The sequence below is a fragment of the Stenella coeruleoalba genome (assembly GCF_951394435.1).
Source record: "Stenella coeruleoalba genome assembly, chromosome: 11".
In the NCBI taxonomy this organism is placed as follows: domain Eukaryota; kingdom Metazoa; phylum Chordata; class Mammalia; order Artiodactyla; family Delphinidae; genus Stenella; species Stenella coeruleoalba.
The window spans coordinates 56,392,044-56,408,596 of NC_137157.1; the positions used below are offsets into that span (position 1 = coordinate 56,392,044).

Consider the following 16,553-nt stretch of genomic DNA (forward strand, 5'->3'; position numbering starts at 1 on the left):
ATTAAGGTAATATTCACTGCAAGTACCGTTCAGCACAGGATAAACATGGTATACATTCTGGGACTGTCAGTTTTACAATGCACAAACCATTTTAAATTTTTTATAACAAAACGAACATACGGAGTTAGAATCAAAACGAGCATAATTTTTTTTGAAGAAAATAAGATGCTTTTGTACTTCATCACCAATGGCCATGTCATCCTGCATAAGGATGGCCTGGGAACAGAGGGCAGTACTCTTTAAAGATGAATGCATGTTTACAGAGTCAGGACACTCATCAGTTCATCGTATAAATCCCTCTTTCCTCTTATTCTTCTCCTCCTGTCAGTCTTGCTTTCACTTCCTCACCTCTGTCCTCATACAAGTATCAAGAAAAGGGTGAAGGGAATTAGAAATGGTTTACTGTATTATATAACTGGTCAGAACCCATGTCATGTTGGTTTTGATTGTCTGCATGCAATCCTTGTAACTTTGAGTTGGAAGAGACATTTCTCACTGAACAGAGCTCTCTGGAAGAGAGGTTATGCAACCTCCCCTTGAGCCCTTCCGGGGACAAAAGCTCACTCCTGGGTGAGGAGCTGTTCCATTTGGAATAGTTCGAATTGCTGGGACTCTTTATTTGTTAAGCTGGGCTCTGCCTTTCTGTAGTTTCTGCCTATTGTCCTAGGTCTGTGCACCGGGGAGAACAACTTCAGTCTATTTTCCGCATCGTAACATAATACTGACAAGTCTTAACCTGTAAGGTCTTCTTAAAGCTTTCTCTTCTCCTGGCTCAAGTTCCAGTTCCCATTTTCTATACGATGTGGGGTCTAGACCAGTGCGGTCCAGTAGAGCTTTCTGCGATAATGGAAATGTGTGCAGTCCGCTGAGGTAGCCGCTGGACACATGGGGATTGAACACGTGAAATGTGGCTGGTGTGATGGAGGAATTAAATTTTAAATTTCATTTAAATTTAAAGAGCCACATGTGGCCGGTGGCTGTTATGCTGGGCAGTGCAGGTCTAGACTCTGAAAGTCCTCCTGTCACACTCGTCCTTTAGCATGACACTAACCTCCAGTGCCCAGAGCAAGATATTGAGATGGGGTCTAATGCAGAACATGGTGGACTGTGTCTCTTGACCAGAATATGGGATGTTAATGAAGCATAACATGATGTTAGCTTTTTAAGGACCGTGTTGTGTTATTGGCACATAACCAAGTTGCGGTCAGCCGAGGTCCCCAAGTCTATTGTCATTCTCGCACGAATTGCTTCCAAATAGGCCTTTTTAAATGATTGATTAAAAATTCAAAACACTGCCTTTCCCCAGCTTAATTTCTCTAGTTGCTTCTAGACCATCATTTTAGTATATTGAGAGGTTTGGGATCATAGCTAATGGATGAGTTGCACTTGATTATTCACATCTCTGTTCATATTCATACAAACGTTGACAGCACAAGGCCACAGGCAGCCTCAGTAGCAGACCACTTAGCATCTTCCCTAAAGGTCCATGCCAGTCTCTGAATAAAGACTAGGGATGCAAACTCACTTGTCTGTGTGATCATCACCACCGCATATTCTGTGTCTTATTCACAAGGACAAGTTAAGTACTTGGTGAGATCAAGACATTCTGTGTTTGTGATGTTCCTAGCCCATTGGTCTGTGGACCATATCAGAAAAATAACGTGACATTAATTTAGCCTGATGTGTTCATACAGGATTAATCCCCTGTATGAGAACTGTTTATTAATTTGAGGTTCAGAATAATGATGCCATGTTTTCTGGTTCATAGTGTCATCTTAAGGTAATATTTACATAGGCTAATTTTTTGTTAGACTAAGTTGAATGATGTTTCAATTTAAAAAATTACAATAACTTGTGAGGGAAGGTTTTTAGAGAAAAACTGGTCTTATTCACTGATCAAATTCCCATTAAAGACGTCCTATAAGGCATGGTGGACTGAGCACATTTGTTTCACTCTGCTCCATCCTGGAACCTCCTTAAAATGAAAATAAAGGACTAAAGTGCACACAGACAGGAGCAAAGAGCAAACAGGAGAGGAGACAGTTCAAATGAAAGATTTCATTAAAATCTTTCAGTCCTGCACACAAGTTGTAAATGATTTAGAGAGAGTGGAGTGAATCCCAAAAGAAGCAAACACTTTTTTGCTGCAGAAGCTCAGGATGCTTCAGGAATTCAAAGTCGGTAAAGATAGGGATGCAGAGTAGGACTGAAAATGGGGCATTGGTGAAAACTCTTTTATAAGAAGCAGACCTCCAGGTTCCCCCTCCAAAACTTAAGGCCCAGTGACCAACCCTCCCTCGATGGAGGCAGAAAACTAGAAGTTTACTCTCTAGAGAGTTGAAACGAAGTCTCTGGAATTTGGGGCACAGGCCCAGCTGGGCAAGGGGTGGGGATTGAGGGCAGCATCTTCTGCAGTCAGGGAAATTAAGTCTGATCTGAATATGAGGATGACAGTCCTCCCCTCAGCTTATGTTCCTGTTCACCTTCCCAGACACGAGCAGTCAAGCTTATCCCCACCAGCCTGGAGGTTGGAGGATCTGAGCGATTAGACAGATGCATGTGGGTCCATCATGAAACAGACCACCTGTGGTGAGACTCACCAGTCAGCAAGTCCTTACCTCACAGCCCTCAGCAAGCTTTCCGGGGCCGCTTTTTACTAAATATGAGTGGATAGCCAGTGGTCACTGTCTCTTGAAAGGGCTTGTAAGAATAAAGTCAGAGTCTGAAATACATAGGAAGAGGGAACCAGAGACAATGGAAGGAGAAGGGAACTTCAAAACAACTTAATATCTCCAGAGAGAAGAGAGATGTTATATCCACAAAATAAGAAAAGAGTAGTAAATAATAATAATAAAAGGAATATTTCAGGAAATAAGAAAGGGACCCTTAAAAGTTAAAAATATAATAACAGGGACTTCCCTGGTGGCGCAGTGGTTAAGAATCCGCCTGATGGTGCAAGGGACGGGTTTGAGCCCTGTGCCGCGGAAGATCAAACCTCTCAATATACTGAAATGATGGTCTAGAAGCAACTAGAGAAATTAAGCTGGGGAAAGGCAGTGTTTTGAATTTTTAATCAATCATTTAAAAAGGACCATTTGGAAGCAATTCGTGCGAGAATGACAATAGACTTGGGGATCTCAGCTGACCACAACTTGGTATGTGCCAATAACACAACACGGTCCTTAAAAAGCTAACATCATGTTATGCTTCATTAACATCCCATATTCTGGTCAAGAGACACAGTCCACCATGTTCTGCATTAGACCCCATCTCAATATCTTGCTCTGGGAAGAACACGTGCCGCGGAACAACTAAGCCCGTGCACCACAACTACTGAGCCCGCACGCCTAGAGCCCGTGCTTCACAACAAGAGAAGCGACTGCAATGAGAAGCCTGCGCACCACAATGAAGAGTAGCCCAGCCCCCGCTCGCTGCAACTAGAGAATAACCCGCGCGCAGCAACAAAGACCCAACACAGCCAAAACAACCATAACAAAATATATATATATATATATTTATATAACAGACACTTTAAAAAGGTAATAGAAGTGTTTGAAGACAGTTGAAAAGCTCTCAGAAAGAAGAACCAAAAGATAAAAAGATGGAAAACTGGAGAGGAAAAAATAAGAAAATGAGAGGATCAACTTGGAAATCTAATTGGAATTCCATGAAGAGACATCTGTGGAACTAGAAAAGAGGAAATTATCAAAGAGGCAAAATAATTTCCCAGAGCCACGGAACACACATCTCTAGGTTGAAAGACCCTACTGAGTGCCAGCAAATGGAAAAAAAAAAAAAAAAAACCTACAGTGAGGGACATTACTGTGCTCTTTAGAACATCAGGGTTAAAGAGAAGCTCTGAGAGGAGGAAAGATCAAATACAAAGCAGGTCACCTGTAAGGATAAATAGTGGTTCTCCCCTCCCCAGTGTGAGCCTCACAGCATCAGCAGCAGCTGGGAACTTGGTAGAAATGCAGATTCTCAGGTTACACCCAGGCCTACCGAAACGGAAACCCCGAGTGTGGGGCTCAACAATCTGTGCTCCAAGAAGCCCCCCACTCCCAGTTCTGGTGCCTGTTGCAATTTAAGAAACACTGGAGTTGAGAAGCAGAATGGCCTCTGGCTCCTCAAACTTACATCCTTGAGTGTTGTGATAGGGTAAAACAGTCTTCAAAACCCAAAGGAACATGGTTTCTAATCTCAGCTCGGTACACGCCCAACTGTCAATCCCATAAAGACATTTCCAAGTATGAAAAAAAAAAACAACGTACCTCTACAGATGGTTTCTTAGAAAGCTCATGGAGGATATGCCCCAGGAAAATGAGGTAGTAAACCAAGGAAGACTGGGCAGCCAGGAATTGGGACTCCCCTAGGAAAGAAATCCCCCAAAAGTGAGGCCAGGATCTGTAAGAGGCTACAGTTTTATATGATGATTTTGTGAAGCCTCTGCAGCAAATCTGGTCATTTGCCGAATTGTCATCCAAATCCACAACTCCTTAGAGCTGGAAGAGGACATTTCCTTCCATTTCCTCCCATTGACAGTGAGAAAATCAAGGTTTACAAAGTATGGTAGATCAAGACATACAACTGGGAACAGACTCAAAATCTACTTGCTGGGGAGCTGTGGTATGAACTGCTGCTTCAAAGAGATCCTACTTGTGACAGATTGATTGATGAATGGAATCCCAGTTTTATGTTTACTTTTTCTGGCTGGCAGCTGTGGTGGTCATACCACTTTCTGATGGATGTATGCATCTTGAACCACCGTTGAGGTACATCCTTATGGGCCAATCTAAAGCTTGATCTAGAGTTTCAAGACTAATTAAGACTATTTGGTCACTTCAGCATCTTGAATCCATTCACTTAATCCTGAGTTTTTGGAACCAAATATGAATCAGAGATTTTCTTCAATCACAAGTAAATCACAAACTTATGGGGAGACTCAAACTCACAGGTTAACCATAGCAGTGGTTTGACCTGTGAAAATGGCTGTGGAAGACCCTGCCTCAAAAGAGAGGTAGGGAAAATTTTTTTAATTTTACTAAATAAAAGTAGAGTTAATTTTTACTGTATATACTTCAATTATTTCAGATTAAAATAATGATTGAGTAAGTATCTTGTTTAGGATCCTGTTGTCTTCTAGGACCTGCCCTTAAATTTCTGTTTACATAAAAGGACTAAATAGAATTTATATTTGGGGATCAAAAAAGGTTTTTTATGTGGCGTAAATGAGTTTCCAACTTATAGTTCTTCTTTCAAGCTTACATGTATTATAATTGGCACATAACTAGGGCCCTGATTATTGAAGGATCTCTGTATTTTAAAACATTGTGGGCAACTTTATCATGTTCACAATCCAAAAGATAATTATATTTTATGTTGACCTGACTTTTAGCAGAAAGAACGGATTCTTTGCTCCTACGGTGGCTCCTTTGCTGCCCAATATCTCTGCTTCTTCATCAAGAATCTTTCTCCTTGCAAAAGCTTCCTCAGTTGGCTTTATCCTTAGATGCCACAGGACCAGTGGACCAGTCTAAACATGTGTTCTTTTAATGAAACTTCTTAATTATCTTTTTAGAAAAAAAAAAAAAGATGAGCAGAGACAGTTTATTTTTATCTGCATGGAAGAGGTTCTTTGCTTGCTAAGTCTCTCTGCTAAAAGAAGCCTAATATTATAGGGTGTTAGTTATTCCAGCCAAGGTAATTTTCAAGGAGGCTTTTTTTTGGTGGGGAGGGGGTGTTGGGAGGGGAGAGGAGTTATTGTTGGAAATATAAGTGATCTTTAATATGTTTGCAAATTTCGTGTTTTCTTTAACAGCTTGTAATACCTTTATAAATGGTGTTAAACCAGTTGCTTACAAGTTACATATAGCAATCAGTATTTCCTTGGGGCCAGGCCAACTGTCCCAGTCAGTATGGTTAACGTGCTTGCTCTATGGTTGTGTGCAGTGACCACGGATTCAGCAATTTTTTGGCTGCAGTAACTGAATTGGATTTCAGGGATGTGGTCAGGGTAATGCATTCTAAGAAAGGGGGGCATTGCAACATGTTAAAAAAAATGGTTTCAGATTAAATTTCACTGCACATACCCTCTCTAAAAGGAAAATGCCACACGTGCATACCTTCTCTAAATAGCCAAGTTTGCACGTCTTTACACATCAAGCTGCAAAGCCTTCAGCTGCCTTTATGTTGTGCAGTATGTAGGAGACACCTGAAACTATTGACAGATATTTCTTATGCACCAAGAAGCTACACTTTAATTGGTTTCAGGAATTCCAGTGTGAAAAAACCTGATATTCTGGTTCCTCACAAAGAATATTCCACTCTGGGACTCTCTTCTCTGACTCCAGAAATAAGCTCATACCATTTATATCCACTTAGGTGTGCATAAAGTTCTTTTGAGACGCTCATGCTTTCTGGAGATCACCGTGAGTCAAAAAGAACCAATCGTCATCGTACCAAGTGGTCAATAACCTCATAGATTGTATTTTACTGTTACTAATCTAGTCCGGGTTTACATTAATTGCAGGTGTTCCGACTATCAGAACAAATGCACACATTTCTTATATATAAGAATAACACATTTGTCCATGTTCCTAGTGATTACAGACATGAGAATGCCAGAACTGGGCTATTCTGGTCAGTCGCATCTCACACCTGAGCAAAAGGGGACCCCCTGCTTTAGGGGGCCTCTCGTACAAGCAGACAGAACACAGGGGTAGTGAGGAGTGTGGATGGGAACTCCAGTAGTGCTGAACTGGGTCCCAGTGTCCAGAGGCTGCAGAGCTGGAAACCTGAGCCTGTATGTCAGGGGAGGGGGAAAGCACGGCCTGTGCCCTGGAAACCAGAGGAAGAACGGTGCTTCGCCCCCAAAACGGGTGTCCAGGCAGACGGTCGCCATTGCCCCTCCATCCCTCCTCTGTCCTCTGTACTTCCTCTTGCCTGTCCCCCACCCAGTCTTTCAACCCACTGCTGCCAGAGAAGTCTTTTCAAAATGCACATCGAATATTGTCACCCCGCCGTTCGAAATCCTCTGTCCTCCTCCCTCTACTTGATCTTGAGACAAAGGCCAAATGCCTAACATGGTTTACAGGGTCCCACTTGACCTACTCTCTTCTCCCAGCACCTCACTCGTCAACTTCCTCTTTCTCCCGTTTCCACTCATTTCCTCAAGGGAAAGAAGCCTTGTCCTGGTCTCACTTGCTTCTGCCTGGAACTCTAGACTCCTCCTTGCCACGGGAAGTTTTGCTGATGCCCACACCCCTCCCATCACTTTTTAGGAGACTGTCCTTTCTTCTTCCACTTATCCCTCTGGTGTCCACTCCCTTTTGCCTGCCTGTTCTCCCCCACTAGAATTTCAGTGCTGTGAGGTCAGGGACCATATCCGTCTTGTTCGTTGTCAGATCTTCAGGACTCTCAGAGCAAATATCATCATGTAAATATCATAAGTTGGGTTTGCTTCTGCTTAAAGGTATTTGGCAAAGGCTGAAAGGTGAAATTAGCAACGAAGTGAAACCATGATTGTTGGGCCTGAGAAGCCGAGGCTGACATACCTGGGCCTCCCGTTATTTCCATGGCCTCTGAGAACCCTGAGGGAACCATCTGCATTCCAGCTGACCAGGCCCCCAAGTCTGTGTTTGTCTATAAGGGACTGGTTATACTTGACCTCAGCAGTGATTTGACCATGGAACGCCTTGTACTATCAACAAACATAGATGACCAAAATATTCGTGGTTGTTAAGATGGATTTGCACAAGGCTGAAACGCCTTCCTATGCTCAGAGTACAGATTTTTGAACAATGGAAAGATGACATTTCCACATTAACTTAAGTAATGGAAAAAGATAGTTTGTTTTGTTTTGTTTTTTGTTGAAGCATTGCACATTTCCTGCCAAAACTATTAATCAACTGCAGTGCTTTAATATGTTCATCAATGTTGGCATTTATCCATATTTGGAGAAAAATTGAAGCTGGAGTTGAATTGAATCTTTGGCTCCTAGAAGTGGTTACTTGTGACCCACTCTATTATGAAGTATGTTTATTTTGAGGGTTTTAGGTGATTAAAAAGATTTTTTAATCTGGTTTTTTAAGGTAGTTGTCTTTTTTTTAAACCCTTCTTGTTTGACATAAAGGAAGTTTTTTTTTCTTTTATTTTAAACTCGTACCTATTAGGTGGTTATTTGCCAGTTAGTCTGAGAGCTAATATGAAACTGGTATTTGGATTTAATTCAGTTCCATTAGAACAGAGTTAAAATTTTGTGATACAGGGACCATTATCCTGGCAGTTGTAAGGGATTTTTGTGCTAGGAAGCAGTGCTGACAAAGACGCACTGTACAGGCTCCGTTTATAACTGAGCACTTTCACACTGCAATTTAGGAGGTGTGCAGCTCAGGAAATGGCTGGCTTTGGCTGGAACATACTTGAACTGCAAGGAAAATTTTATTCGTCACTCAAGTAATTGGCAGTTTTAATACCTTGTTCATAATTACCTTATAAACAAACGAATACACAAACCAAAGATTGTATGGCCTGTTATCTAACTTGTAGCCTTATTTGAGCAACGTGATAGACACCTGTGGGTCTCCCTCTCCCTCCCACCAGAAACCAGTTTGCTCCATTTATTGCGAAAACCTATGGCTGTTTCTTCTTGTTGTTAAATGTAAGCGTAGCTGTACTAGCTAGCCCCAGACAACCTGGGGACCAAAACCAGATGCAGAATTTGATGGGCGGCAGTGGCTGCGGACGGGAGGGAGAGGGAAGGAGATGAGAGGGGGGTGTTTCAGGGTTACTCTGCTGTTTGTGGGGGGGGGGGGGCTTCCTGGTAATGCAAACATTTGGGTTGTGTTTTTAAGAGAACATTTTTGTCCCCTAAAGTGTGGTTTCCTTTAACCCACACACCCTGACCCTGAGGCCCTGTGGCTTGTCTCTTGGACTGAATCCATCTCCAGGATGTAGAAATTGACTAATTGTCTCACTTGCATTACCCTGTACCTCACAGCTAGATCAAGGGGTTTACACACTGAGGAATCCAGATGTGGGAAATGGTCAGAATCAGAGGTCATGGCTGACTTGACTCTAAACAGAATCTGTAAGACTTCATGGGAATCTGAGGGGCTTGATAGTTGTGACTTGTACATGGGACTGCTAACCGCGCCCCCCCCCCCCTGCTTTTTTTAACCTTACTATTATCACAGAGTTCAGCTGTTAGGGTATACATCACCCCTGCCTGTTACCTTGTATAGGATTACTTTAAAAATGGGGTTAGATTTTTGGATGACTTGGGTCAAAAAAGACGACTCCCCGACAGTCCTTAGAAGTAACACAGGGAAGATTTTTCACAATATTTTGAGAAGTTTTGTTAATTCATTGTTATTTAAATAGATTTAAAATGTACAACCTGGTTTCTCCACTTACTGGGGAGAGCAGCACCTGGCATTTGCACACGTTCAGGAAGCTGGTCTTCTACTCTGTTGGCTGCCAAACATATGCAAACTCTTGGTGACCCTCTTTTCCTCCTGAGGTGCAAGCACAGACTGGGGGGACCCCAGTTTCCAGGGCATCCTTAGTGTTGGCACGATGAGGGCTCAGTGAGCTGGTGTGGATTCCCACAGCAGTTTGGAACCAGTAGCTCAGCATTTTTGCAAGAGTGGGAAGTGGCGAGACTTTCTGGAGGTGCATCTTCACCTCCAGAAAGTAAGAACTTAATTGCCAAAATTAAGTTGTTTGAATGTTGGAAACTGTGTTCTATGAAACAGCCTTCAGGGATTGCTTTGGGACCAATAGGGACTTACTCTGTGAGGTGGCCTGGGGGGAGTACTTGGACTTGTTAGGTTAAAAGCTCTAGTTTCCTAATTTCAACAGCAGAGAAATGTTATTATGATTAAATGGCATGATATATGAAGAATGCGTAGCATAGGGCTTGGCATCCAATGCCGTCAGCGTTATTAGATTCCATATACATTCCAAGACGGGGATAGATCTATAGCCCTGCTTTAAAGGAGCTCACAGTATGGCAGAAAAGACCAACAGCGTAAAAAGTGCTGTGTCACACACAGCAGAGGATCTTGTGAAAACACGTAAGAGGTGCTCCTAACTCAGGAACCTTCTGTGACGGTGAGAGGCCTGAGAGTTACAATAATGCAGAAGAACTTAATGAACTCAAAACGCTATACTAATGCAGTTATTGGTAAGAAAGATACACATATGAAATCTCTTTCTAAGTTTTCCCCTTAAGTGAGGGTTTACCTAAAAATGGCAGCACGTGACTTATATGACATACAGAGTTCTACTTAGAGCCCTCCGTTGTTTCATTGTTCCTTGAGCTGTAAAGCGAAGGCCCTGGACTCTGCCATCATCCCAGCCCTTCTCCCTTGACATGTCATTTTTCCCCTGCCTAATGTCTAAAAAGTCCAAGCTACCTGGTCTAATATGACAGTTAAGATGGCTTGCGCATCATTTTGGTTCCTGTTTTCTAGCAAGATTGTTGTTGAATGCTGAATCTCCCCCTTGGAAACTGTTGTATTGATGACCTTCTAAAAGCTTTGCCTTGGCCTCTTTTTGTTTTATTTTGTTTATCTTTTCTCCTTTGTGGTCTAGTGCTCACCAGTAGAGCTTTCCACGATAGTGCGGATGTTCTGTATGTGTACTGGCCCATTTGACAGATACCAGGCACCTATTCAGGATCTGACATGTGGCTACTATGACTAAGGAACGGAACTTTAACATTTAATTTTAATTTAAATGTAAAGAGCCACATGTGACTACAATGTTGGACATCATGGTCTGGGGTTTAAGATAGTTAATGTCAAACTTTTAAAAAATCTAATTGCTCCCAGAGGTTATTTAGACTGGTGTGCTCTTATTTTTATAATAGTCAAAGCCTTGGAGCATATCCACTGGTTTTGAAGACGATGGCAATGCATTGAAACTTGCTATTTCCAAAGAAAAAGAGATTTCTCTAGGATGGCTTTTAAAAAGCCCAATCTGATGGGTATCTTAAGTTCATTGGCACCCGTAGTGTGTGTGCTTTCCAAGGGAAAAATTAGAAATGCATTAGGACTCAAGAAGAAAGAATAGGGAACTAACACACCAGTGCCTGGAATATGCCAACTTGGTGCTAGTCATTTCATATCCCATTTCATGAAATGATGAGGAAGAAAGACTGTTAACAAAATAAGAGAAAGAAAAATCAGTTTAAGTGCATCGCATTTAGATGACCACAGCTGTTAAACGCACCCAGATTTATATCGGAAAGCTTTTCAAAATTCTAAAATTATGATTTACTATCTAATGCAACATTAAAGTGACTGAAGAGTTGCTGTTTAACTTTTTAACGTGCTGTGTAGAACAATCAGTTTTCCAAATTTCTAAAGAACGAGTTAGAAATAGAACATATTTTTCACCTTTCAGATTGTTGTACCATTAACCCTGTTATCTGTGCTATTCTTTAAATCCAGAGCTGGAAACAAGATTGTGGAAATATTACCTGAACATCTGAGACGGTTTCAGTCCCTCGAAACTTTGGACCTGAGTGGCAATAATATTTCAGAGTTTAAAACTGCACTTCCACCCCTACAACTCAAATATCTGTAAGTCAAGTTGTTTTTAACAGTTTTCACCGTGATGAAAATATTGTGCTATATTAAAAAAGGAAACAACTTTAAGATAGGAACCAGAACGCTGACCATTTCTTACTGCTGATGGATCAAAAATGTCACTTCTTACTGACTGGTAATTTTCTGTAAGCCCGAATAACCAGTCTTCATTTTCTTCTTACACTACTGGATTACAAAAATTGAGACATCCTTTGACTGTTATAGAAAAGCCAAGTGATTCTGTAAAAAAATAATCAAAATTAAACCCCCAGTGTATTTCATTAATAAATGAATTTCACAAAAATTGGGTAATGTTTGTTATCTTCAAATATTTTAGTCACTTTTTCCCCCAGAGATATGTGTGAATCATAGTCGATATTGGCCTGCAAGGGCGTAAAGAGTTAATTATTTTAAGTGTCCATTGTTACAAGTGATGGGTAGGTTCTCTGGAGAGTCTTTCATATACAGAGAATACATGCACTTTAACTTCCCAAAGAACCAGAAAGAGAAGCTCATCTTCAGACTTTCAACAGGTATATCAACAGCAACCGAGTGACATCCATGGAACCTGGGTATTTTGACAGTCTGGCCAACACACTCCTGGTGCTGAAGCTGAACAGGAACCGAATCTCAGCTCTCCCACCCAAGATGTTTAGACTGCCTCAACTGCAACACCTGTAAGTAAAATGTCCTCTTAGATTCTGTTTCCTCACCTCCTCTAAACCCTTGGCACCTCCCCCCTAAAATCCACAATGTGGCAGAAGGAGTTTAGAAGCAAGGATGTAGCCACCTTTCCTCTGAGAGCTGGAGTTGTAGAACCACTGAATCAGAAAGAGCCTTAAAAGTCACCCGGGGGCTTCCCTGGTGGCGCAGTGGTTGAGAGTCTGCCTGCCGATGCAGGGGACGCGGGTTCGTGCCCCAGTCCGGGAAGATCCCACATGCCGCGGAGCAGCTGGGCCCGTGAGCCATGGCCACTGGGCCTGCGCGTCCGGAGCCTGTGCTCCGCAATGGGAGAGGCCACAACAGTGAGAGGCCCACGTACCGAAAAGAAAAAAAAAAAAAGTCACCCGGTACAGGCTTCTGCCTGACAAGGCAAGTTGGATTGTTCCTGAAAGAGTGAGCAGTGTAATCATTGAACAACCTCCATACAAAGCCATCATGATGGCACTGAAGACATCATGGTGACTCTCCACAGCTGTGGATCGTGAGAACCGTACCAATGACTGCAGGGCCCCTCATTAAGGAGCTGTAAAGCGCTGTCTCCTTAATAACGGTGGAATAATCTGTGAACAGGCTCCTGCAGTATAGTGGTTTTCAGCCTTGGCTGCACATTACAGATACTTGGGGAGCTTTTCAAAATCCCAGTGCCCAGGCCACACCCTAGACCAATTACATTAGAACCTCTGGGGTAAGATCCAGGCTTCAGTAATTTTTTAAAACTCCCCAGGTGATTCCAGGGTGCAACCAAGGTTGAGAATGACTGCCTGAAAGAGGAAGCATTCAACACAGTACAAATTGTGACACAGAGGAGTCAACTTTTGTAAGCAGTTGAACAGGATAAACTTGACGGCCCTGCTCCTGAATAGACCTTGTGTTCTAATGTAATATTCAGTACTCCCATTCTGGATACTTTAAAGACCAATATTAATGTGTTTACTTCCATCCTGAATGGACAACAGCTTAGAAATTGAAGTGCAATCTGGTGTCAGAATTTGATGATCGCAAAAATACATCACATGTTTCGGAAGGAAATTTACTCACTGCTAGTAAATCAAAATTCTTCTCAATAAAAATGCTTAGAAATTTAAAGCATTCTATGTAATTTAACACAGGCTGGTTTAACTATATTGCAGTAATGTCACATTTTATTACTGCTTCCAGAGTTTGTCATATAAGCTAACTGTCTAACTGTAACATCCAATGTAGTGAACTGAACCGAAACAAGATCAAAAACGTCGATGGGCTCACGTTCCAAGGGCTTGGTGCTCTGAAGTCTCTGAAAATGCAAAGAAATGGAGTGACAAAACTTATGGATGGGGCTTTCTGGGGGCTGAGCAACATGGAAATCTTGTAAGTGCGGGTGATCAATTCCTACTCAGGCGGTATGATCTTGGAATGCTCAGTGAGCATTCAGCAGCTCTTATTTGAAATCCTATGTTAAAATCTCATCGTTTACAATCTTATAATTTAATATTAAGTTTTGTTTCACGTAATGTGACTGAGAATTTAATAAGCATAGTCTTTTCTGCTGATGTCTTTGTGTAACAAAAGCTACACATCTCATAACAATAGGAATATGTAATAGGTTGTAATATGTCCCCTTTGAAGAGTCTAGATAATGAACTTGGGATCCTGCTTTTCACTCTTATTGTAAATGTAGGCAGCTGGACCATAACAACCTAACAGAGATTACCAAAGGCTGGCTTTACGGCCTGCTGATGCTGCAGGAACTTCATCTCAGCCAAAATGCCATCACCAGGATCAGCCCTGATGCCTGGGAGTTCTGCCAGAAACTCAGTGAGCTGTGAGTTGCCTTTTATTCTCCTCAGGTTTGAGAGCAGGAATCATGCCAGAGCATGAGCTTCTTACCACTGATCTGTGAAATTTTCATAACAAAGTTTCCAAGGTGACAGCCTTTTGCACAGGCAACCTAGTCATAGTTTTGTGATAAGTTGAAGCCAGCTCTGCCGTTTCAGTTCTGTGGCGCATGGGCTAAAGCCATGGTGGTGATTCTCAAATAAAGAGAATTTTTTTTTAATTACTGGGATTAGAAATAATGTTTACCTGAGTATTATTAAGAAGGCAGAGTTTTAAAATAAGGGTAACTGTGGCAATATATATTACCTGTTTCTGTTCTTTTTTTTAAACAAATCATTGCATTGAACTGGAAAATAAAAGCTATCGTTTGTTTTTTGGTTCCTTTTTCCTTTACAGGGACTTAACTTTCAATCACTTATCAAGGTTGGATGATTCAAGCTTCCTGGGCCTAAGCTTGCTAAATACACTGCACATTGGGAATAACAAAGTCAGCTACATTGCTGATTGTGCCTTCCGGGGGCTTTCCAGTTTAAAGACTTTGTAAGTTACACATTTTGCTGTTTGTCCATGAACCTAATTGGTTCCTAAATGTGCCCACTTTTCTCCAAGCAGATTTCCTTTGTTATGAAGGAAATGTGTACAGCCTCAGAAGTAGTGTCTTAATCTTTCCCAGATCAGTTTGATTAAGATCGGTCCATTTCATCCATGTGTGCTTCTTAAAGGGATTAAAAAGGACAGTGATCAGATTGGTTTGGTGATTACAGTCAGCCTTCTCAGGATCTCCAGGAAGTTGGTAACCGCTCAAGAGGAAAACAATTTCAAATCCACTAATTTTTCTTCCTAAAAATGCAGATTAAAAATTACCCAGAGCAAAAAAGATATACAAAGTGCAGCAAAGGAAGACGCCTGTTTATCAGACCAGTTACATCCAGACTTGATCGCTGTCCCAAGAGGAAGAAGAGGGAGTTGGATTAAATGGCCTTTGAAAAATCTTTCAAATGTGAATTTTAACGTTGTGCAACGGGCTTTCGATTTTTGCACTGTCAGAAAGTTTTGCTGTGTTCACTGTTTGAAGCATTACATGACTGAAAGACATGCCCTGTGCTTTGGCGAGCTGCTCCTTGTGTGGTTGGAGCAGAGGTTTTAAAGTTTAATGTATTTTTCAGACTATTCAAGTCTTTCAGAATTTAGTCATCTTGATAGAGGAGTTAATAGGGCCGGAATCAGCTCTCCTCATCTCGGACAAAAGTATAAAATGCTGCTGAGGGAGGAGGGCAGGAGGTAAGATCTATGTTAGGGAGAGAAACAGTTTTCTATTGTTTTGAAAGGGGCAGAGAGAGATGATATAGGCAGTTATGAGGAATTATTCCAAATCACATGCCACCTGGGGGGGGAATCTTCGCTTTCTAAGCATATGTCTAACAAGAATGCCTGTATCTTTTATTAAGTACCTGGTACCACTTTCTGTAACTCTCCCTTTTTTTGAACCAGGGATCTGAAGAATAATGAAATTTCTTGGACCATTGAGGACATGAATGGTGCCTTCTCTGGGCTTGACAAACTGAGGCGGCTGTGAGTATGATTTGCCTCATAATTGGCGTTGCTTTCTGACCTAAACATTTTGGGATTTTTTTGGCTACACCGCGCAGCTTTCGGGATCTTAGTTCCCCAACCAGTGATTGAACCCCAGGGCCACGCCGAGTCCTGACCACTGGACCGCCAGGGAACTCCCTAAACACTTTGTCTTAATTGAGCTCAGTTCCACACACAAGTTGACATCTTTAAAAAGTTTTAAAACAGGTGCTCAATCTGGTTGCTACCCTTTGTCATCTCCCCAAATGACTCCTGTTATACGAGATGTGTATTGATTAGATCTTCTTCCTTGGGTATAGTGGTTTTACTCAACACTTGGGTTAGTGCCGCTGACTTTAGTATCCAGATAAGAATTTTCAGTTGTTTTGAGTGCTTAGACCCTTGGGATTACTACTGTGTAAAGGTTAGTGCACTAAGTTCAGCATTTTGAAACGTGCAGTGTTGCCCTTCCCTCACAGGAATGTTTAAATGAAGCGATCCAGTGACCAATGATAACACTGCAGTGGGTTCCAAGCAATTCAGGATAAAAACATGTTTCTATTTAGCCACAAAATGGCCTTGAAGATGGCAAAGTTCTGTGTTTTAAGCAAGCAGTCTTCAAATTGACTTCCATTTAGTCCTAAACTTCTGTGGGTGATGAAGATATCCATGGGGTGGGTGGGTAAGGAGAAAGTCTCCAGTATTACCTGCTTTATTTATTAGTGTTCTGAGACATTTTACTTGGAATAGAGTTTCTACCTCTTTGAAAAATCACTGCTTTGATTTAACCATCAGAGTAACTTCTCGAATACCTATTTTTGCTGGGTTCTCTGACGAATGCTTTGCAAC

General features: G+C 41.7%; 1 protein-coding gene across 4 annotated transcripts in view; it reads left to right on the top strand.

The window, feature by feature from the left end:
* LRIG3 (leucine rich repeats and immunoglobulin like domains 3) overlaps positions 1-16,553 on the top strand; it is a 46,804-nt gene that overhangs the window by 16,004 nt on the left and 14,247 nt on the right. For all 4 annotated transcript variants that reach the window (XM_079936342.1, XM_079936344.1, XM_079936343.1 and 1 more), the window contains exons 4-9: positions 11,457-11,588; positions 12,128-12,271; positions 13,521-13,664; positions 13,975-14,118; positions 14,529-14,672; positions 15,624-15,704. In XM_079936342.1, the coding sequence (XP_079792468.1) occupies positions 11,457-11,588; positions 12,128-12,271; positions 13,521-13,664; positions 13,975-14,118; positions 14,529-14,672; positions 15,624-15,704 (789 nt within the window). The remainder of the gene's footprint in view (positions 1-11,456; positions 11,589-12,127; positions 12,272-13,520; positions 13,665-13,974; positions 14,119-14,528; positions 14,673-15,623; positions 15,705-16,553) is intronic.